Source organism: Stegodyphus dumicola, chromosome 4, assembly GCF_044657685.1.
Source record: "Stegodyphus dumicola isolate Sdum_Otavi_A_Nest chromosome 4, ASM4465768v1".
NCBI lineage: Eukaryota > Metazoa > Arthropoda > Arachnida > Araneae > Eresidae > Stegodyphus > Stegodyphus dumicola.
Window position 1 is genome coordinate 53,381,943 of NC_140771.1, and position 25,899 is coordinate 53,407,841.

At 30.3% G+C, this 25,899-nt stretch overlaps 1 protein-coding gene and 1 long non-coding RNA gene across 7 annotated transcripts in view; both read left to right on the forward strand.

The window, feature by feature from the left end:
* Nucleotides 1-25,899, forward strand: part of Adck5 (aarF domain containing kinase 5) — a 102,449-nt gene that overhangs the window by 43,787 nt on the left and 32,763 nt on the right. For all 6 annotated transcript variants that reach the window (XM_085814878.1, XM_085814883.1, XM_085814877.1 and 3 more), the window contains one exon: nt 3,327-3,440. In XM_085814878.1, coding sequence (XP_085671004.1) covers nt 3,327-3,440 — 114 coding nt within the window. The remainder of the gene's footprint in view (nt 1-3,326; nt 3,441-25,899) is intronic.
* On the forward strand, nt 3,601-17,049 carry LOC118193675 (uncharacterized). Its single transcript, XR_015040652.1, has 3 exons — nt 3,601-9,675; nt 11,482-11,524; nt 16,832-17,049. It is a non-coding gene; the product is annotated as an uncharacterized LOC118193675 (long non-coding RNA).

Below are 25,899 nucleotides of genomic sequence, written 5' to 3' on the forward strand. Positions count from 1 at the left end.
AAGAAGATTAAAATAAGTATTTACTGATAAAATGTTTTTGGATAATGGGAAAGTATTGTAATTGTGAAAATTTTCGGATATTGTATTTCAATAGAAATTCATTTTGGCCATCCTTTGGTCAGTTTCCTTGCCTGATGTCTGGGCATGCGGACAGAATAGAGGCCTCTTTTTTTTTTTTTTTTCCTGACTGGGATTGAAAATGGATTCAAAAGGGATTTTTTGGTGACTTCTGTACTTTGCATAACTCGAAAGCAATTAGTTGTAGAACATTGAAATTTTTTATATAGGCCTGCTATAACGTATAGTTTTGTACCTCTCTTTTTTATTGCAGTCAGTAGTGCAACATGTATATGCATGTGTTGTATAAAGTTTAAATAAAGTGAAGCAAAAAATGTATATAATTTAATAGACCATACAAGGAAGTCGTGTGGTGCCCACATCAGATTTTTTCTATGAAGGGTTTCATAAGAATTTTACATTTTTGGATAATGGGAAAAATCTGTATAAAAGAAGATTAAAATAAGTATTTACTGATAAAATGTTTTTCATGCAAAAGTGTCCTATACTTCTTTCCCTTTAGTTATCAACATATGGTAGAAGATGTCAAAAAATATAACCCTTTCATCCTTACTGGTATATACATGTAGCACTAATATTCAAAAGCACCTGACAACTTGTTATAATGTTCTATGGAAAGGAAAATTTCTAATGCACCATACATTTGGATTTCAGTTAGACAATGCATTAAAAGAACATAATTAAGAACTAATTGGTGAGAACCTATATTTCATAATTAATTCATTATTCTATATGCAATAATTGCTCGATCACCTATGTAATAAGTAAAGATTGATGTAATGACTGCAAATATTACAATTTATGTAACTGTTTTTTGATCTAAAACAAGTCTAGTAGCATTGTTAGTCATCAGATATGTACCATTTGTTTGTAATTCACCAGTTGTTGCAGAAGAATCAATAGTAGATCTGGATGAATCCTTTTCTTTTGGGCATAGTAATAATTATGAATTACTACTGATGGCAAATCAGAAAATACCAAAGAATTCAACATTTTTTTTTGTGTAAAGATCGCTTTATGCTGTATCACAAAATAGTTATATTTTATAAATGCTGGTTTTGATAAAATCAATGTTAATAGCTTAACATTATTTAATCCCTAATGGTACAATATGACTACTACACAAAAATTCTTCTGGTACAAAAATATGTATACCCCCTTCCAAAACCTAAACTGTTTCTTTATAGCAAAATTCTTTAAATAGAAAAATGTTACAGCCACTCATTTTATATTTGTTATGGAACATTTTGCTGCATGGAATTCAGTCCCTTGAAGTTAATTTTGGAGAAATATTTGATTTTTAAAATTTATATACTTATTGGGCAGCATTGATTTTAAGAATTATCAGTAGAAGAATTTATGTATATATGATTTAGCTTCTTTGGTTGTCACCACTGGGGAATCTAATGCAAATAGAGCCCCTTTCATTCCACAAGAAATACATCTATAACTGGATAATAGTTTTCTGGCATCCTTTAAAAGCTTCAGTAGGACCTTGATTATCAGAGATGATTGAGACTGTAAAGCCTCAGATAATCAAAAGCTTGGCTAATAGAGACTAAATTTAAAATTATGCTAATTTTCTGTCAACAGGTTTTTCTGAAATAGTTTGGTTTAAATTTTAAAATTAAGTGCATGGTACTACGATTAACATTTTACCAAACCTTTTTTTATTAGTAAATGAAATTTCTGTCTATTAATTAAACAAATAATTCATATAAGATTTTATTTTGTGACAAAAATATTTATGGGGGGGAACCCCAAAAAGAAAACTCCATCAATATTTATGCAACTTGTAAAATTTCTTACATGCTTATTTATAAAACATTAATTTTTTTTTTCTTCTCCTTTTAATATGTCCTTCTTTTTGTTGTAGTCCTATAATAATTTCAGCTGGTGCATAATTACATCACATTTCTGTCAGCAAAGAAAGCTGAAAAAAATACGCATAGGAAAAGTGCTAGGGCATTGCACTAAAAATTAAAGAACTTGAGAAAGATTGAAACCTTCAGAATGGCTAATTTTCACATTGCCTGCTTTTGTTTCACCATCTTCCTGAACACCTCTCTAATCACTGCAATTTTTATTTTTGTATGGATCTATGGTGTAAATAATGTTTGTATCAAAGAGAACTTTGTTTGCTTATTCATATTTATCCATTCTAGAACATCTTGAGGGAAATCTTCATACTTTTTTTACTCTTTGTAACATATTTACAAATTCATTGTCTGTTAGTATCTGTCTATTAGTGTTTTTTGTTTCTAACGCATATAAACCACATCTTTTATTGTAATGCACAGTATGAAGGCCATTAAATGACCCATCATTGATAAGAAAGATCAAGGGATTAATCACTAATAAGAGAATTTATGAGTATTACTGATTTTCATCATAATGTTATAGCATTTTCGTGATGATTTCTTAAAATTGATTGCTGTCTTGGTTAATAAAGACCTTGGTTAATAGCGGCTTCTTTAATGGAAGTGCTATTGTGCTTAGTTTAAAAAGTACCCATTATAACCCTCACTCACTTCTGATTTGCATAAGTCAGAAGTTTGTAAATCAGTAAGTTCCATTCGAACATTTTTTAGAGCTTCTTCGACTACAACAGAAAATGAATCCCCAAAAAGTTCATTGCTATTTTGGTAAGTAGTCTCAATTTTAATTTGATTTTTTTATTGTCATTTACTTCAATAATCTCTTGTTATTGTGATAACATTTAATGTTTTCAAAATTTCCATAATTTTTATGCTTTATAATTCTGAAGTAGCTTTTGTACCTTTTTCTTCAAATTTTTAAAGTAAGAGGGACAACTCTATTTTTTATCTGCTTACTTCCTGGTATTTTAAGGTATGCTAACATTTCTGCAGATTTTAGAACTAAAAAAGAGGCTTGAAATGTTTTATGTTTTATGGAAAAATCTAATACCTGATTGTAAATTAAAAAGCATTAAGCATTTGTTTTGTAAAATATATAACTGTATGAAGTGAAACTATTAACCAGTGTCTGTTGTTGATTTTTTGATGCATTTACTTATCTACAGATATTTCACATAAATTAGTGATCTGATTGTCAGGCAAGTAAAATAAGTCACAACAATATAAATTTTTATATATTTGAGAAATCTTGATAACTGTTTTTAGATTTTGTGAACATTAATGGAAAACTATTCCCAAATTGTTTTAATTTTACATAATTTCTTAAAACATTTTAAATGTGCTATTTTTCTAAAGGTTGACATTTTTTAGGCACAGTACATTGATCTTCAAGATAGATTTCATGGTGATGTTAAAACAATCTATATTCTTCTGAAGATAATTGGTTGGATGCATCCTAGTTTCAATTTCACTTGGGTAATGGATGTAAGTATACCTCTAAGCTTAATTTAATAAAATGCCATTTTCTTCCTATAATGAGACCTAATTGAAAAGTAATATCTGTAGCATGAGTTTTTTTTTTTTTTTTTTTTTTTTTTTTTTTTTTTTTTTAAAGTGTAGGGGCTCACAACGTTTTTAGCAGAAGGGGCACTTACAAAAACAACTTAATTGCCGAGGGCTATTAGCATATAGGGAAAAAAAAAATTCTGGTGTATGTGGGGGAGGGATCAATGCAGTAAGTTGTTTAATTTGCAATTCAGACATGTACCATATCAAATTTAAACTGATTTGGAGACCATTGCATATATATGTAAGGAAGGAGAGAGCAGGGTTTCCCTTTCCCCTTGCACGTGCTACTAGGGCCAACACACACAGTTCAGAAAAAAATTTACAGTTTATGTTTGTGCATGATAATTTAATATATAAATATTTTAATAAAAATGTGTACAAGTTAACCATAGTTAAATACATTAGTGTGATGGTTGAGAGTAAATTTTATAAACAATTTTTGATATATTTGGTTGAAAGCTAGTTGTTGATATTCTTAAGACAGATTGCAAGTCTGTCAGTTTATTTCTTAATTTTGACCTATTTGGAATCATAAGAGAAAATGTTTGTTCACATATATAAGTGCTACCAAACATGGTAGCACATTTGCTTGCATTATTTTTAAGAGCAAAAATTCGGCAGTCAAGAATGTCTAAATCACGGAATCTGGATTTGCATAAGTCAGAAGTTTGTAAATCAGTAAGTTCCATTTGAACATCTTTTGGAGCTTCTTCAACTACAACAAAAAATTGATCCCCAAACAGTTTAAATTTAACCTTATGCAGGTCATATCTGTATTTGATCTGAATAATCCAGTTGTTTATTAAGGAAATTTTCACTGAGTTGCTCCAGGTAAGGAAAATTGACAAAATTTTGACAGCCAAGCTGCTTTGAGAACAACTGGAGTTTTAGATTGAAAGCAGATACTGCATTTTCCAGTTGACTGATGAAATGGATTTTCGCCATCAATTTTTTGTTTAGGTCATTCAAATGGGCTGTCACATCAACTAAAAATGCTAATTCATACTTGAAAGATGGTTCCTTTAACATCGTAATTTGCTTGCTTTTTTCTTCAAGGAATGGTAGTATTTCATCAATCAAATCAGCCTCTACATAGCTCAGCCATAATACTTCAGCGTAATATATGAGATCACTGTGTGGTGCATCTCTGTGTTTTAAGATTTCCTTAAATTGCCTGTAGCTTAAACCATTAAAATTGATTGTTTCGCTCACTACCTTCATTAGACCATAAAATCCTAGTTCTTTCGCACACAGCTGTTCTTGTTGTATGATACAGTGATACCCAAGCAAATCTTTGCCTCGATCATCCAAATGGTTGTTTCTCAGTAGACTCACTATGCCATTCTGAATTCCAGTCATGGCTGGAGCTCCATCAGTTGTGATACTAACAAGTTTGTTAGAATCAAAATTTTGGGCTGAACACAAATTTAAAATGGAGGATAAAATATCAGCTCCAGTTGTTCACCCCTTCATTGAACTCATTCCAACAAATTCTTCAGTTACTTGAAAATTTTCAGAAATTCCTCTAACAAACAAAAGCAGCTGCGCTGTCTGTTGACTCATCAGCTGCTAGAGAGAAGTACTTAAATTTGGTGGCAGCAATCTGTAATTATTCCTTAACATCATCACATAAATTTTCAATTATTCTTTGAATTATTGTTCTGCTGTCACTCAAATTTTTAAATTTCTTCATAGCTTCAGGGCATACTTTCTCGGATGCCAACAATGTACACTTTTTGCGAAATTGCCATCAGTAAATGGCAGCCACTTTAAGCAATTAAAGCTGCGATTCGCAAACTAATGTCAACACACTTATCTAATTGTGAAGATACCTTTGTAAATACATTCCTTTGTGCAACAAGAGAACAGCTAAGAGATTCGATTTTACGATTTCGATCCTCTCCCTCAAGCTCAAATGTTGAGTGTTTCATGTCATGGTGTCACTTAATATTATACTCCTTGCACACGCTAATCATAAAATTACATATCAAGCGTGTAATTCTATTATCTTGCTCCAAAAAGAGTATTTTGATCTGTTCATCATGGCAAGTAACTATCAAAACTACAGGGAACAAAAATGACAAAAATTCTACTTTGATTCCTCTTTTAAAATAATTGTGAAGATACCTTTGTAAATACATTCCTTTGTGCAACAAGAGAACAGCTAAGAGATTCGATTTTACGATTTCGATCCTCTCCCTCAAGCTCAAATGTTGAGTGTTTCCCAGGCAGCACGTCTCCAAAAATATACGTATAATTTTGGTGAAATAAGGGTATGGTATTTTTTGCACGTTACTTTTACGAAATTTATACAAATGAAAAAGGCTGAAGTTACTGTTGACTCTTATCGTTATTTTCCACACGTTATTTTTACGAAAATTATACGAATCTGAATGTACTAAAAAAACTACCGCCATAATGGTATATTTTATTCGTCACTTTTACGCATATTATACGAATCCGAATGTTCTGAAAGAAACTACTGCCTTTATGGTATATTTCATTCGTCACTTTTACAGATATTATACGAAGTCTAAAAAGATTGAAAATGAAGTTTATTAATTCAAAATATTTAGTGCATTTTTGGCATTTCACTTTGTTTTCCTTTTCCACGAACATGAAAAAAGGGGCATTCATATATGAGGCTAAAATTTTTCTATAAATTTTAACATGTGAGCTAAATCTTTACGTGCATTTTTGCAAAAAATTATATTTTCTTAATTTAAAGATCTTCAAAATAACTTATTTATTTTCTTATATCAAATTTGTTATTTTTATTCATACAGTCAAAAGTCGTTAATCTGGACTCGTCGGGACTTCCGCGATTCCGGATTATCGATTTTTCCGGATTATAGATCATCAGTTTTAAATCTCGTAAGATGGCATGCAGAAATTAGTAAAATTAAAAATATGAAACCGTAATTTATGAAATAAAGAACAATTATGATCTAAAGGGTATCAAAATTTACAAAAAGAAAAAGCTTAATATTTATTTGTTTACTTTATTAAACATTTCCTTCAATGTAAGTTGCTTCGTTTCATGTGATAATACTTTCTCTTTAATTCTATTAAACAGACATAATTTCTTGTTTAATTACAAAGTTCCGCTGTTCAAGCCCTATAATTGCTGTGTTGAGAATACCGACTAATTTGTCAATCGAAATGTTTTCGTTTTCAATAACCTCTGGGTCACTTTCTTCACTATCGGAAGCGAATTATAATGACGAGGAACTTGATTTAAATCATATCAAAGACGGAGTATATCGAGGTGAAATACTACACTTAGTACCGAATTATAAACCAAATAAAATAAAAACATCTGCCCTGAAGATAAGGATAGTGCTGACAGATCAACTTCCAATCCGCCGCGTGAAACTGATAAACAGATTTCGGATTTCAAAACATACTTTCGCTTTGTAGATACAAATTACATATTAGTAAATATATATCGGAAATTCTATTTGACATAATCTTTCTAATCTATCATAATCTAATAATGACGTTTCTGCCCCCCCCTGCCGCAGAGCAGCGTGAAATTGATAAACAGATTTTGGATTTCAAAACATACTTTCGCTTTGTAGTAAATATATATCGGAAATTCTATTTGACATAATTGAAAGTTCAAGCTTACTTTTATAAAATTGCTCTAACAGTCTGCAAAAAATAATAAGCCTGATCCAATTCGAAGATTAAGGAACAACGCAATCAGCAACATTAACTGAATTAGATAACTTTAGCTTAGCGTATAACTCCGTTACACATTAAACGCGCATGCGCACAAACATATTCGCAGCCGTAAGGGTCTTACGCGCTCTCGTAAACGCCTGTGCGCATGCGTGAACGAGACGCATGCGCAGAAAGTTTGTAGCTTTGAGGTCCGGATTATAGATCATTCCGGATTATGGGTGTCCGAATTAACGACTTTTGACTGTATCAACATTTACATTAATTTACACAATTTAATTTCTTTTATGAAAATCCTATTACCCATTTAACTGGATTAAGCTGTATATTAAATTTGTGTACTTACTGAGTTTGGTACAATACTCGCCTTATTTTATTAAGCAAATGTGGGCAATTAAATTGGAATAAGACTAGCAAATTTTTCATTTCGAGGATTAGAATAATAAATAGAGCAGAAGATGCTTGAAAATGTTTAACTTCTTGAACAATAGTTTAATGTAGACCAAAGGATCATTAATTATAATCAAAGATATACTAATATTTTTATTTAATAATAATAATAATAACTCTACGAAATTGCAAGCTGAATCCTGATATTTTGCATATATTTCAGTTCCTTTAGTCTTTGTTATAAAAATCACATGAGGCTAACATTTTTTAATTTTGTTTAATGTACGGGGAAAATGATATAGCGATTTTAATAATTTTTATATGAGGAAAAAATAAATAAATAATGTAAATAAATAATTATATTATATTATATATTTTTCCTGAAACATTTAAAGACATTCTTAATATGGAGATCTACAGAATAAGTACAAGGGTCCAGTTAAATGGACTCAAAATTTACATAGTTAATTGTATGCTAACTTACTATAAAAATTAACTGGATTTACGATTATACACTGAGCATGCGCATACACAGACATTTCTATTTTTCGTAGAAAAATTGAATTATTACCTTAATACAGAGATGCTGTGAATATAAATTTATATAATGCAAAAGTAAGTTTATTGCATATGCTAATTTAGAGGCTTTCTTAATATGTTTAATTATAAAGAGAAAAAAAAAAAAAGCGTTGCAATTCTTGTTCACTGACCAATGGCAAAGCAGACGCTTTCTACATCCGGTTGTGGCGGGGTATTTGTGAAGTCAGCAATGGCGGTCGAAAAGAATGGTAAATTCGCTAAGAATACAGTTTGTTCGTGGATTGGCATTTGTGACTGAATCCATCGATGTTACTAATTACTTGAAGAAAGTAAGTGAATATTTTATATTTTCAGTGTTTAATACTCGTACTTTCTTCACCTATATCAAATTTTATAAATAGCGTCTGTGTAGGAAATGGGATTTTCCATGTGTTGTTCTTTTGTGTACGAGCCTAATGATTCATTTTCAGGATTTGGTACTGTTAATGACATAGAATACCAAATCAATAAATTGAAAAAATTTTGCACTAGTCTGTTTCTTACTGTTTGTGTCACTCCTGTTTGTATGTGTCACACCTTTTTATAGTTATATTATTTTTACTCAAACGTTTTAATATTTATCTTAAAGCATACTGTAATTAAGCAGGAAATAGCTTTTAATGGAAAAAGAAAGGCAATATTAACATGACTAATTGTTCAGAAATCTGTTCTGGAAATATTATCTATTTTATGCCAAAAAATAAAGCATGTAACTTTCATTTATTTATGAAATTCAAAATTTTTTATTTGCTTAGTGTTTTCCCTAAAAATAATTTAATTTCTTATTTTTGAATTTAGTTTTATAAATTTGCTTTAATATATAATCTTTAACTCAAAGATATTGTGCTATTAAAACAGGAAATTTTATGCGATAGAAACACAGGTACTTTGTTCATTTTATTTTATATATACTGAATTTTCATGTATTTGTAATTACTGAAATATATCCTTTCATGAATAATAAGTAAGTCCTAAGTCCTTTCATGAATGCATTTCTTCTTTGTTTGTTTGATTTTGTTGTTTTAAAAGATCTGCCATAGTTAAAGAAAGAAAATAAAGTAAGAATGCATTACTTTCAGTTTTGAATAAATTTATTATTATTTACTGCAGCTTCGGGTTTCTCTAAACATAATTTTCGAAGTCAAAACTTGATAGTTATGTTAATTATTAGACTTGCATGAAAAAAATTTATTGAAAAGTTAGTATTTGATCTAAAATACCTTAAATTATTTGAATTATATTTTATTAAATCATGTATTTTGATATAACTAGATAGTTAAAAAAATGAAAATTGTAAATGTGCAGAAATGCTTATATAAAACCAAGAAATTGTTTATATTTTTGTTGCTTTTTCCCTTGTAAATTAAATATATATATATATATTATAGTCTGGGGAGTCGGCACCCTGCTGAATTGTAGTAAACGAGACGTCCAATCTACTAGACTATCAAAGACGCAGATTTGGATTTTCTATTTCATAGTTATTGAAATCATAATGGTATGTTTGTTTAAATTAGTACTGTTTATGAATGTGATAAAAATAAATTCTGATAAGCTAAGAAATTATTTATTTTCTATTAATTATGAACTGTAAATAATGTAGCCAGTTTTCTTCATAGTATTTACTAAACATTTTTTTTAAAAAAAGGGAGATAGTCTTATTTATACAATTCTTGCATAGTAAGATACCAAGAAATAAAATATTTCAGGAATTTTCACTCAGTATATCTTGATGTGTAAAATCATGTTGTTCAACGCCATATTACTTTTTCACAGGAAAGTAATTTTTTTGATCTAACATCTGCACAAATCAAACTTTTTTAAGAATGATTACAGTTTCTAAGCTAACTTAAAATTTTCAGATTTAGAAAATATATGTTTAATGTAGCATTAGTTTTCCATGGAATAGAAAAGGTTTTAAAAATGTTCAGTTGTTAGAGGGAAATAATATAAGTGAGATTGTCCTGATATAGTTTCAGCTGGAAATGAAACTGAATTTTCGGATAGTGAAGATGAAATTCTCTGCATTTAAGAATTCTAATAAAACTGATTAATGTAAATCCTCTGCATTTAAGAATTCTAATAACTGATTAATGTAAATCCTATGATTCATGTAGGTATTCTTCTGTTATCAGGACCAGATTCAGAAATGTGTGTCTATATGCATGCATTTTTAAATGTAGGTGCTCGTATGTGCATGTGTATATTCTTTATGTATGTATGTGTATACTCATATGCATACATGCATATACACATGCTTACATATCTACAGTGGAACCTCGAGATAACGAGTTTAATTCGTTCCAGCATTCCTTTGGCTAAATCAAGTTTCTTAATTTCTTCCTGCTTCTTCAGAATAGTGTAGATTTTCGATGTTGAAACGCCGCAAGTCTTCGGCAATTCCCTCACCATGCTTATGTTTATCTATGATTTCTTTCTTGATATCGACGGCCATGGCTCCTTATTTTTCTTTGCAGCACTATCTGAGGCAACAATCTTCTTGCGAGGCATCTTGAAATAATTATTTTCATGTTAAATGTCAAAACAATTAACTTGTAAGTACACAAACACGTATATATAAGAACACTGAGTGATCTGACGAAGGGATTCCCCGAGTTGAGTAGGAAAATGGCTCCACCCATACCGACAGCCTGGCTCATTGCTCGTTACTCGAGTGAATGCTTGTATTTTGCTCGTACTTTCCTCGTATCTCTAGCTTTCATTGTACATTTCTGAATCCCGTCCTAATACCAGAGGAGTACCTTTGCCAGTATTGCAACAGAGCTAGAATGAATTATTGTGTTAAATATGTGGAAAATGCATGCTTAAAGTACTGTTATTTTATAAAAATATTCTGTATGTCGATTTTTTACAAGAAGAAAAAATAGCTAAAAGCTGTTAATTTATTTATTAGTCCAAAGGGGCTTTGTCCCTAAAGGACTATTGTTTTTGTTTTGCGTTGGTTCACTATAAATATCCGTTTCACTTTTCAAACTGTTCCCACCAAATGTTAAGAGTCCCTAGTGTGGGATTAATACTCTCTATCTCAGTGCCCTCTATAACTATGTTAGGTTTAACCTGTATAACCTACAAGGATTGCCAGTTTAGGCAAGATATCTAGGTAGTCATAATACGTACCTTATTTTTTATTATTTTAAAATTAAATTGAAAGTAATAAACTAGTTTTCAAGAATCTAGTTAAACTATATTTGCATTCAACTCTGGTTTATTGTGTTAATGATGTTTTGTTGTAACAAATATGAATTTTTTGTTTAAGTATAATAATTTAAAATGTTTTTTCTAGAGAATGAAGTACTGCCACTAAGTCGTATTGGATATGTTGCAAGGTAATTTTCTATTCTACATTAACTCAATCTTTATGTCCTGTTACAGATATATTGGCAGAAATAATGAAAACCTGACATTCAAAAAGAAAAATAATACCATTGAATGTAGTATATTAGATGGTTAACTGTGGTTTGGCAGCTCATTAATAATCTTACACATATTGAATACGAATAATTTTGACAATTACCGTCGTCATGGATAGGAACACTTACATCGATGGTGTCACTAAACTCTTAAACGAAGGACCATATAATCCGATCCCTACCTTCGGATTTGTCAAAAATAAAAACTGTGATCAAATCTTCGCAAATTATTTCAGCCAACTTAAAACATTCACTTATCCCATCTGTTGCGAATTGTGCCAGATTATATGCTCTTCCCAAAATTCATAAAAGTGGTATTCCTTTCCGCCCTATTGTATCAAATTTAGGTACTGCCTCGTATCCATTAGCTAAATATTTAGTTTCTAGATTTTCAACTCTATTAGACAATAACATTTACACCATAAAAAATTCAATAGAGTTTGTAAAAAAAGTTAAAAACATTTCTCCTAGTAATTTACTCATGGTTTCTTTTGATGTAAAATCATTATTCACCAATGTCCCAGTGGAGGGTGCATTAAGATGTCTAGAAACCAGACTTCGCGAATTTCATTTCTCTTGCATCGAAATTGATGAGCTAATTTCTCTCACTCAACTCTGTTTGAAACAAACACATTTTGTTTTCCAAAATAAATATTACAAGCAAACTGAGGGATTAGCCATGGGAAGCCCCCTCAGTCCCATCCTGGCTGATATCTACAATCTGGCTGATATCTACAATCTGATTATGAATCAAAATTGTTTGAAACTTTAAACTTCACGGCATGGTTCCGCTACGTAGACGATACTTTTACTCTGTTTGAAGGTAATAAAGATGATTTAAATAAAGTTCTTTCAACAATGAATTCTATTGATCCTGCTATTCAGTTCACTTTTGAACTTGAGACTTGCAATTCTCTTCCGTTTCTCGACATTCTGGTCACACGTAACACATCCAACTTCAGTACTACGGTTTACCGTAAACCTTCATCGGTTTGCCTTCCACCACACTTTAAATCATGTCATCCGACTAAACAAAAGTTAGCTTCATTTTATTCCTATGTTTTCCGTGCTCTTCAAGTTTGCTCCTCCAAACTAGCCCTTGATGAAGAACTAAAGTATTTAAAAGCAATAGCTATTGACAGGGGATTTCCACCCAACATTATTAATCAAGCAGTTAAAAAATTCTCATTTCAACACACTAAAAGGCACAATCTTGTTTTAGGAGATTATAAAAATTCTGTTGTCATTCCCTTCTTTCCATCAATTAGCTATAAAGTTGCACATATTTTGCAGAAATTTAACTTTCGGGTTGTTTATTCTCCCATCAATAAAATTCCAACTTCTATACTCAAGGACCCCATTCCGGATATGAATTCCTGGGGTATTTATAGGATTCCTTGCCAGTGTGGTTTAATTTACATTGGCCAAACTAAGAGAGCCTTAAAATTTCGCGTCAAGGAACATGAGGCATATGTTAGAAAAAAGGAAACACAGAAGTCTTCTGTTGCTCAACATTGCTGGTCCGAAAACCACACTTTCAGTTTTTCTGCTGCCAAAATTATTCAAAAAACATCTTCCATTGGAGAACTGGATTTTCTAGAGGCATTTCACATTCATAAAAATCTTTCTGTTCTAGTTAACGATCCTAATTCCAATCCAAATTTGCCTTCGGCCTTTAAAGAAATTATGTTTTAGTTCTGGTTTTACCAACAGATGGCGCCACTTGCTTATTCTTGTCCAGGCTTTCTTATCTTATCTAATCATTATTTCCTATCTTGTTCATTTGCGGTTTTGCAGCTGAAGATGGTGGTTCGGTAAAACCATCGAAACTAGTCCTGTGAAAACTTTGTAAATATAACGCTGATTTTTGTTGTTTGATTTCTGAATTAGTATTTATTCGGCGTGTTATTGTGTCTTAATTACCGGTATTTTCAATAGTATAAAATTAGGCAAGAAAGCAGCTTTAGTTTAGCACTGATTTTAAATACAATTCTCTTAATTTCGAAGGTGATCCTGCACACACAGGTCCTGTGTAATAGAAGGCCCGCCAACTGCCCAGTGGTAAAGTTGCTGAAAACTGGTAGTTCGGTTCGATGTTCGAATCCCGCGAATGGTCTGGCTGCATGGTCGTTTCCGTGGTTTTCCCCATGTGTAACATGTATATGAGCCAGTTTCCCTTAGAAAGTCCTTTACGAAGGCATTCCTTACCTTAGGCAGATAGCCCTATTGTGCTTTGCAGTAATCAAATAAACCTAAACCAAACCTGTTACAGATGTGTTTTTATGTTACTAAAATAGTAAAACTTAAAACTAAACTGGATGGCACAGACAGCCCTTAGAGAGCTATGGCCTTGATATCTACTTTCTAGATGGTGAGCTCTGTGGTGTTTGTGCATAAGCCAGCTTGTTGCAGGCCCCCCGGTATTAAGTCCCCAATGGAACTTGGTACTAATTTTATCGACCCACTTAAGGGATTAAAGGCTGTTCCAACCTTGCCTAGCCTGGGAATTAAACGCCAGACCTCTGGTGCTGCTGCGTGACACACTAGCCACTGTGCTACCGAGCCTCCCTAAAATAGTAAATTTATGAAAATTATTTTAAAAAATTCAAAATATCAGGGTACTTTTCCGTTTTGCAGCGCAAATCTTGCCAAGCAGACTTTATTGGCGACAACACACAATATACACATAAAAAATGTTAACAAATGTTAGTTCTAAGAAATTTTAATTTTAAAGGCATAAACATTTTAATATCATTTAAAATTTTGTAAAATGATAATAAATAAAGACAATAAATTTGTAGAAAGACATTAATTTGTATTTGTAAAAAGAGATTAATTTAAGAATTTACTATGCTTTCATGGTACAACATTCTGATTTGCCATTTCATATCATGTGACCCCAAGTGTTAAACTACCCTAATTCTCTCAGTAATTATCTAAATTAATTTCAAGTTAAATCTTAATTTGGAATACAAGTTTAAATGCAGGAATTATTTCAATTCGTACGAATAGCTTACTCAGAAATTATGTAAAACCGCAGTGCTTTACTTTGCTAGTGCATTCTCGTTAGAATTGATGAATTTAATCCTTGAATTTGCCTTTTCTATATTTTTGGGTGAGCGTGTGATTGCATCCTAATTGATTTAATTACCGTGAATGGCCTTAGGACATAAAATTGAACTATCTGGTAAAAATTCTATGTCATTGTATCCCAGTATTGAAAGAAACATTCAATCTGATAGAAATAGCTGCGACGTGTTTTGAAAATGAAACGTAAAAGGTTACCAGCGAGGATATTCTGTTTGGCATCGGTTGTACCATTTTGGGCAACTTTATCGCTTGCGCCGGCAAAATGGAAAAGTACCAATATTGGTTTGACAAAGGTAAGATGTAATTGAATTTAATAAGTTGGAAATACTGTTTGTCTTTGAGTTAAAAATAATTTCAAATAAAATTTCCTTTCTCAGTTTTTCATGTTATTTGTTTAATGTTATTGTAATCTGATTTATCATATTTAGTCGCATATTCCATCCCTCTTTGCACTATAGTATATAATTCAAAGGACTTATCAGTTTCAGCAATATTTTTTTTTTATCAGTACACATTTTTACCATAACTCTGTTTCTAAATCATATCCTGAAAAATTAAGGAGTAAAGTACACAAAGAAGGAAAATGTGCAAGTAAATAATGGCATTTAGTGTTGTTTATGTGTCTAATATTTGTGCTAGATCGTAAAAGTTATAAAATTCTATTAGCTTTTATTCTTTTTTAAATTGAGATGCTTCTTTGCACCCAAATGGTTAAAGCCTTCCAGAACTGGCACTTTGATCTAACTTCTATTCCTAATAAATAATCCAGCTGCATACAGTTTACTCAATGTCTGCCATGTGTAAGGTAAACAGTATTACCTTTTTTTAAATATATCTTTTACAACTATTCCATCAGGTAGATTTCTTTCATATTTTGCCTTAATTGAGTCATCTTGCTAATTAAGAATTTATTAAAGTTAATATGTTATGTTAAGTTTTTGTGTTTATAATTCATTTTAAGTATGTGCAAGCAAATGCATACATTAACAGTTACATAGAATTATGTTTTGGGTATCAAATTCAGAAATTTTTGGGCTGATTTTAGAAGATTTATTAATGATTTATACCATATTAATATTGGTAAAAAAATTCTGTGGCTTTTATATGAGAGTATATATTTTAAAATAGCTGCATGATATGGTAGAGCTAAAAAGCTTCATGTGGATCATAAATTAATATTACATGGGAATTTTTCATTTATTTAATAAAGAAAATATTCAAGCCACAATTAAATTTTTTTCACTGGATTATTTGCATACAAAGTTTGCAGCAAATATTTCCTGCAACAGAAGTGACAATTTTTATTTTGTCAAGACAGAAAATTTAGTTAGTGAAAGCAGTAACCCTATTTTGAGATGTTCAATAGGAAGGCAAAATTTTGAATTTAAATTGATTTTTGAAGGAAGACTTCATTTAGTCTTGCTATCATTCTACATGGCTTTTAACTTTTTTATGGTATTTATAATTTTATTGTTATTCAGCTTTCTGTTTGCTTAAAATGCACATGAATGTAGACTTGAAATATTTTATATTGCAAACTGAGATGCCATTTTTATCATAATTAAAGATTTGTGTTCTGATTTTGGAGGAATTTACTGATAATACTTTTAATTGTGTATTGGTTTATTGAAATGTGTAAAATAGCCTGTCAATGCATATACATATGTTAATAACATGTATATGTTTATGAAGTATTCTGTTATATGTATATAGTGTTGTGATTAGTTTTGTGCTTACTCTTTATTTAAGAAAAAGATATCTGTAAGAAAGCGGATATTCTTTACTATATGTAGGAGTAAAATTGGAAAGGCTAATGCAATATAATTAATACAAAATTAAGTTTTTTCTTGTGTACTTAAATACAAACATAGCCATTAAAGAGTTTTTTAACCTTGCAGTTCTAAACAAATCTTTAGGTATTTTTTACTTGAAATTATAGGCATTGTGTAAGGTATATAATTGAAGTTTACTGTGTGATAGTATGAACTTAAATTTTTAATTACTGAAATGTAAGTTTTTAAATATGAAATACTCAGTGCATTTTATATGCATCTTTTAATACTTCAATGATATTTAAAAACTGAAAACATCTGAAGTGTGAAATTATTATAATTTTTTCTTTTTCTTGTTTAGGAGCTGTTCTCAAAACATTGCGTGACAAAGAATTCACTTTTACAAAAATCGAGCAGGATATTAAAGACAGCGAACTATAGAACAAATATGGCAAAGATGAATGCAATCTATGTTGAATTTCATTATTGAAAACAATTATGCTCTTCAGATTTAATGTTAGTTTTTATTGTTTAACAGTAATTGGTTTTCGAATACCTGTAAAATAAACCTAATTCTTAAATTAATTTCATGTGTATTTCTTTTGCAAGTATTACAGTTCATAATACTTCAAACAATTTGAAATTTGATACTTGTTAATTTATGTGGGATATGTTCATAATAATTTTATAATTTAAATAACTCATTGTCATCATATGAGCATAATCTAAAATGCACAGCATTTGACACCAAATTAATCAAAAATTAGCCAACTTCTAATTGCTTTCTTTTGTCCAGTTGCCTCCTTTTAAATCATTTAATACTATAAAGCTATTTGATGGAAAAAAATAATTGGTATGTCTACATCAACATGTACATTTATAATGATGTTATAGAAAAAGTCACATGAGATAAATATTAAAAAATTCAATATTCCTAAACAAATTAACTTTTTAAAATTTTATCTGGTATATAAGATAAAATAAAGAACATATTTAGGTAATTTTGAATTTGCATAATTTTATGAACATATTTATGAAATTAACAGTTACATTGTAAAAGGGAACTTTTTAAAAATGCTTCGATAAAGCATTTCTTTTGTAGAGGTGAACTTTTAGTACTGATCTAATATATTTATAAGATTTTAAACTGAGAAAGACAACAATAATAGATTACAATACATTGCAAGATTGACTGATAAATGTAAAATTTTTACATATCATAATTATGTCTGTAATTAAAACAGAAGTTACTCGATTAACTTACATGCAAATTAATATTTTCTTTAACATGTTTTGGATAAACTTAATTTTAATAAATAAATATGTATATATTTGTGTATTACCTGAAGATATGAATGCAATATTTGTGACATTAAACATTCATCTTCAAGAAAAATAAGTCAACTTCGTAACTATTGGAAAAGGTAAGTTTTCTACAATTTCCTGGTCTATATTTAACAATTTTAAAATTTAGCACACTCATTCAAATAATCTAAATGTATGATGTTTACTGAATTTGGTAATTAACTATATTGTACTTTAGATAGAAATTAACGTAGGTATTCCCCGTATTTTACGGTAAAAAAACTTATATATTTGGTAATAATTGACCTAAATCTTCCCTATGTTTTCTTTGCATATGCGAATGACTTTGGTAAAAATTTAGTTCGATGTCTTCTCCTCTTTACTGTGTATAAGTGCACATTTTTGGTAAAAGATTTGCATAAATCTCCAATTACCTATTTACTGCATTTTTCTTTTCCTAAAATGTGCTTAATTTAATCTCATATTTTTTATATAAATCTATGCAAAAATGTTCTGCATATTATGATTAAAAGATAAAGTGTTAATTTGATATCAAATTTTTACATATCCACCTTTTAGGTATGTACAGCAATATGGAATATATATAACTGGAAAATTTAAATGCAAAAAAAATTAATTTCTATTCAAAAATTACATAACACTTAAAGGCTGAAAATCACTTTTAATATTTCATTTCAAAGTGACTACAAAATACGCAATAAATTTTGTAAACCTGAGTTCTATGCTTTAAATCAATTAATGCTATTGTTCATTTAAATGGCATAAGAAAATGTCCTTTGGAAAAGCAAATAATTTATTTAAAGTGTTATTTAGTAATAATGAATTTAATAAACAACTGTTTGCTACAGTTGTTTACTAAATTTAAATTTATGAAATAAATTTGGTAAACAAAAATGTAAATGAATGATAGCATTAATTGATTTAAAACGTAGAATTGATGTTTACGAAACTTATTGCATATTTTGTAGTCGCTTTGAAATGAAATATTAAAAGTGATTTTCAGCCTTTAAGTCTTATGTAATTTTTGAATAGATTTTTTTTTTTTTCATTTACTAGTGCATTTAAATTTTCCAGTTATATATATTCCATATTGCTGTACATAACTAAAAAGCAGATATGTAAGAATATGATATAAAAATGACATTTTACCTTTTAATCATAGCAGGCAGAAAGTTTTTGCATAGATTTATATAAAAAATATGAGATTAAAATAAGTACATTTTACGGAAAAGGTAACTGGAGATTTATGCAAATTTTTTACCAAAAAATGTGCGTTTATACACAGTAAAGTGGAGAAGACATCGGATTAAATTTTTACCAGTCATTCGCATATGCAAAGAAAACATAGGGAAGATTTAGGTCAATTACTATTAAATATATACGTTTTTGTACCGTAAAATACGGGAAATATATACGTTAATTTCTATCAAATATATACGTTTTTGTACCGTAAAATACAGTAAATATATACATTAATTTCTATCAAATATATACGTTTTTGTACCGTAAAATACGGGGAATATCTACCTTAATTTTTACCTAATATATACGTTTATATACAGTAAAGAAATCGGGGAAATTTACGTAAATTTTTACTAAATATATACGCATACGTGAAGCAAAAAATTGAGATTTACGTATATGCGATAAATATACGTAAATTTTTACTAAAAATATACGTAAATCCCTGAAATTTACGTATATTATACGTAAAAGTTGCGAATGAACAGCAGTCTCTCGCGTAAATATACCTAAATTTTACGTAAAATTTACGTATAGTATAACGTACAAATATACGTAAATAAATAGTAATTGCCACTGGACACTTTTTATGATATTTTTACGTTCAACTTGAACGTTTTTTATACGAAAGGCCATTCGTAAATTGCATGTATTTTTCTCGTGCAATTTACGAATGCATGCTGCCTGGGTTCATGTCATGGTGTCACTTAATATTATACTCCTTGCACACGCTAATCGTAAAATTACATATCAAGCGTGTAATTCTATTATCTTGCTCCAAAAAGAGTATTTTGATCTCTTCATCATGGCAAGTAACTATCAAAACTACATGGAACAAAAATGACAAAAATTCTACTTTGATTCCTCTTTTAAAATAATGTTAAAATATTCAAAATAATGTATAGTCAAGAAGCCAAAAGTGCAATAACACAAAGCAAATTAATGCAACGCTTCCTATCAGAGCAAATATTTTTCTCGACCTTTTTACTAGCGCATGCGGACGAACACACTTGTGCTACATCATACCACAGACGTTTCTTCAGCCTGTGCACTGTATAGGTTAGGAGCAGTTTTTGCTTTTAGGCAGTGAAACATGCTTTGGTTGATACTGAGAACTTAACTCAGTGCCAAATCTTACTTTAAGAGTAGAGAGTAGAATGAGTAACGAAGGGGAAAGAGGTGAAATTTGTTTCTGCTCGCAACCCCTTCTAGAGAGAACCAATATGTCAAATCACAACAAGATTTTGAAAAGGTCTCGGCGGGCCACAAGTTGACCGCTGAGGGGCCACATTTGGCTGCGGGCGACAGGTTATGCATCCCTATTCTAGTGGTATAAGCCCTAGTTGAGATCATCAGTTAAACATTTCCAAATGACCAGTCAGATTGCAGACTCAATAAATGTGTACACTTGATAAGAAATAGACATGGTTGCGACTAATTAAGAATCTTCATAACTCTATATGACGTGTTGAAATGGGCATACTTAATAATACACTTGCATGGGCAAAACCGCTTCTCAGAAGGGAACGGTTTGCTCACTGAAGTGAATCGGTTCTTTTTAACAATTTACCACTCACTAACAATGACCATGATGAATGCACTCAGAATAGGCATGGATCAAGAACAGTTTGGGAAGATGTGGGAAAAACAGAAAGAATTTAATAAGAAGTGGGATCGCTGGAATCAACTCAACCAAACTGCTCACTCCCTGAATTGATCAAAACAAATGTAGTTTTGAGATTCCCTTAAAAAACCTTTTTACATAGAACAACAATAAAATTCTGGAATAAAAAGTGCTAAAAGTTAAAAAATAATGAAAATTAAACTCTCTTTTGTTAAAGATTACATTATTTTATTACTGTAATTGATATTTTGTTCCTACTACGAAGCACAGTGTAAAAATACATTTTTAGATTGGAGGCAGATTCCAAAGAACAGGAAATTATCAGACGACAATACCAGCATTTTCCTTTTTTGTATCTAATTTGACAAAATGATACAAAATATTGCTCGAGGTTCTTCTGTTCAGTAGAGTTTACATTTTGTTCTACAACCTTGAAAAAGTGCATTAGATGGATAAATTTATATTTATAAATATGTACTAATTGTAAAGATTAAAGAGAAATTCACAGCTTTTGATGAAAACGCATAAGTAAAATAAGTAAAAAAATAAAAATATAATTTATTATTTTACATAAATATTACAGTAATATTGTATAAAAAAAGGTAACACCTAATATACATAGCTATACAAAGAATTCGGAGAATTGAAATGAAACTCGAAGGAATAGCTGCAAGGAAGCGAAAAGAGAAAATAATCGAGACACCACAAGAGCCAGATCTGCAGCTAGAGCAGAAGCAATAAAAAGAGCAAAGTCTTCAAAAAACATTCTGGCAGGGAACGTGTTAATGTATTCATTTTTACATTTTTTATAAGTGAATTAATTATCAGATCAAGGAAAGAATTCATAAATAAATATTAACAATCAAAACATGCTAAAGCAGCAAGCAAAAGAGTATCATGAAGATAGCAGTAACATATGACTTACCAAAATTATACTAACCAAATGAATGAAGAGTTAATAAATGGAGGAAATAATAACTAAAGATGAAATGCAAATTTCATAACTAACTAAAAATAAACAAAGTTTCCGAATTTTCAACACATCTACCACAGCACAAGCTTGTTTGTTTGCATTAGCAGTTCTTACATTATGTGACTTTTGACATCACCAGAATGTATATCATTATTTGTCCCATGGTGTCCATGTTTGTTTACATTTGAAACAGTAGAATAGTAGATTTGTTGCCAATCTAGAAAAAGTAAGCTTCACAATAACAAAGATATTGCCTTCTTTTATTATTGCAAATTAAATCATGTTTAATCCATTCTGGAATTTATTCGAGGAAGTAAGTGTTTAACCCTTTAACTGTCAAGTTATTTTGATGATTTGGATACACAAATTGTCAAATTTTTTTATTGGAAAAACCAAATGTAGCCAAAATAAACATCTCCCGATATATATTCGGGTATGACAATACGATGCACTCAAAAAAAAAAAAAAATTTACCCCGAGAAATACTCGGGCGTGACATTTTCGAACACCAGTGCTGTGCCCGAGATAATCTCGGGCATGACAGTTAAAAGGTTAAGATTTATTTCATAATTTTCAATACAGATATTTTGAGTTTTTATGTACTTTTGTCTTGTCACGAAGTGAAAACTGAATTAATTGAATGAGAAATGCTGAGTCGTTTGTGAAAAACTGTTCCTTTTTGTTATCCCTTTTCCAATTTTTTTATGTTAGGAACTAAATTGAAAAGAGTATGGTAACCTTTTATGTTGACATTACGCTTGGCGATGATTCCAGATTTAAGTTAAATGCACTAAAAATGTTGACAAGGAAACATTTACCCAAAATTTATTTCCATATGCTAAAAATAGATTTTGTTGATGATACTCATAGACCCAAAGATTGCATTTAGGGCTATTTAAATTAAAAATAACTGATTTATTATTCACATAAACCCAGAACCAGCACCAAGGCTTGTATGGCCGCACCAAGTCACGGAATTTAGGACCCACAGAGACTGCATCAGGTGCTAAGATATCTAGTGCCATCCCTCAATAAGGCTTAAGTATATGTGGGAACTTATTTATTCAGAACTCTGATAAGAATGAAACCACAGGATGTGCATGTGCAAGATATAGACATAAGTATAATAAATAACTAAACTAATACAATTCAGGCTTAATTGTCTCAATGCGCGATAGAAGCAAGATAAAATTTAATGGAACAACTTGTTGTTAGTTCTCAAGCTCATGATGCATAGCCATATATGTATAGTGAAGGATAGTTAAATTTGATGATGACAGCTGCTAATTTTAAAGGTTTTCGGATATCGCAAAACAAAGGGGAAATTTCGAATTAACGGATTTTGTAAAGAAATGTGGAGAAGCGGTAATAAATGAAGATGATATAAAAGAAATTTTTTATTCTGTTGACAATGCTTCTCAGTCATCAATTAATTAATGAGTAGCAAAATCTGTAGTATAATTCTAGATCCAGAAAATACCACTACGGATAGTGAAGAAAGTGACAGAGAAGTTACTGAAAATGACAAAATTTGATTGACAAGTTAGTCGGAATTCTCAAAGCAGCAGTTACAAGCTTCAGTAATGTTACTGAACAAGAGATTATGTCTGTCTACAGAATTAAAGATAAAGTATTGGCACAAAAAATGAAGCAACTTAAACAACTTACATTGAAAGAAATGCTTAATAAGGTAAACAAATAAATATTAAGCTTTTTTTTTTTTTTTTTTGGTAAATTTTGATAGATAGAAAGATTTCATTTGAAATAATGACGTATTTGTGACTTTTAGATCAAAAATACTTCATTATTTCATAAATCACAATTTCATATTTTTAATTTTATAATTTCTACATGCCATCTTACTAGATTTAAACTGATGATCTAATATCCAGAAAAATCCCAAATCCAGATTCAGCGAAGTCCCGACAAGTCCAGATTTCGAACTTTGTACAGATCCTTGCACTGCCAGATTGGGGGGGGGGGCTACATCCATTTGCAAACAGGTGTGGTCAGTTTCACTGAGATGCGTCAGTTTATTTATTGTTTTTTTTAAATACTAGATGGAACAGAAGCACACATATATACATGCATAACACATACACACACAAAAAATAGGTCAGAGATGTTTTCAGAAAAGAATATAGGAAGGAACACTAGTGTTTACATTAAAAGGAATCAATTTTTTTTGCATGCTTTCCAAGAATAGCTCTCAGTGAACTGTTTAAGAACTGTTGTTCTGTTTTTGCCGGAGTGCTGATCATTTGTTCGGTAAAAGGAATTGGTTCTGAAGTGGATCGTAATTTTGTCCCCACAATTTTTCATTTTTTTGGGTGTTCCATTCTTCTTTTTTTTTTTTTTTTTTTTTTCTATTTCTGTCTTGTAACTTTGTAATTATCATTTGGTTTAGTAAATAGATTTAAAGTGAATAATATTATAATTCTTAAACCAGATGAGTATAAAAAATAGGGAGTTATTGCATCAAGTATAAGAAAATAATTATGGAGGACTCCTTTGGACATGAATCTTACAGCTTTTTGCAAAGGTAAGTTGGATTTTCTGAAGAGTCTAAAACTGGTGATCAGATACAATAACCTCAGTCAACAGCTAGATTAGGGAAGAAGCACAGCTGGAGATCAGGCTGGAAATCAATGTTATTGAAAAGCAGCATTTGTAAATATATTACTGATGCAAGAGTAAGAGTTTCAATTTTTTGCAAGGCTGGCTACAATGTCACCAGAATTGGATATCCTTAGAAAAATTCAATATATGATAATATTGTCTGGATGGCTTCATTCAGCAGTATGAACTGTATTTAAAAAGATACTCAGACAGGAGAAAGATATTGAAATATCAACTATTCAACACAGTTGTGGTTTCAAAATTCCAATGTTTGCAGATCAAGAATCTCAAATGACAGTCATCAGAAGAGTACCTTGTCAGTCAGTATACAAAAGTGCACATCTTATGTATATTTTGATCTGTCATTTAGATAGAAAGAAAGCTTTCCTCTAATTATCACTAAAGAAAGATGAAGTCCGATCTGTTTCAGATACTGATTTTCTTCAGACCAAAAAAGCATGGTGCGCATAAGTATTTATAAGGAAGTGGGCTGATTTAATGCTACCCCTTGTTCTTTAAGATAGCTAAAGAAGTTCTACTGGTCTAAAATTCAGTCATCATGCACCATTCTAAAGCCATGAATTTCCTTACAGAGAAATAAATCAAATAATGATTCCCACGGGATTTCCTATCTTCAGACTTTTTATATTGCAATAAACAAGCCATTCAAGAACAATTTATGAATGGAAATCAATGACTACATTGAGCATAGAATGTAAAGAAATCTGTGTAGGCACTTTGTGAAGCCTTATCTGCAAAAATAATCCATGGGAAAAAATCATGATACAATTGGTATCAGAAGATGATATACTTACACTTGAATAAATGTAAATATTTGTACATGACTAAGTGGATAAAATGTATATTGTTTTAAAAAGATAAAATGTTGTAGCCCCTAAAAAGGAGCTCAGATGTGTCTTTTCACCTAAAATTAATGCAAGACTTCGTCTTATTTTCAGGCAAACATTTCATTTGATGAGTTTTTAATCATATGTAATGAGTTTGATTAAGAGGCAGCAGTTATAATTTTTTATTATTTTAATTATGATAAACAGTTTGTGAAGATGTTTTTATTGTTTTGCTTTTATTTTGTTCAGGTATTACTGAAAGTTATTTATAAATTGTTTGTTTTTGGATTAATTTGATTAATTTGATAGTGAGTTTTCAATGGCAGGAATTAGGTTCCCCACAATACATTTTTACTGTTTTTGCAATGATATGTGTCTGTATGTTTCAGAGGATTTTTTTGTCCGTAATAGCTCTTATATGAAACTCCTGAAATTAAAGTTTTCATTTTTCAGCTTCCTACATTCATATAAAGAGTTGATTAGATTTCGGTTCAAATTGAACAGCCCAAGTGGCACTTTACAGGAATCCTGTAACAGTCTTTAATGGACAACTGACTTGAAGCCCATAACAGTTTTTAATAGGAAAATTATATTAAAATATAATGCAGAACTTTTCAAATTTAGTATTTGAGACTTTTCTGTCAGTAAGAACAACATATTAAATTTTTGCTTAACTGATAATTTACTTCAAGCTTTGAACTTATTTCCATAAAAAGTATACTATGAGAAAATTCAAAATTTCTCAGATTTGGTGTTTAAAACATTTATGTGAGTGAGAGCAAGATATTACATTTATA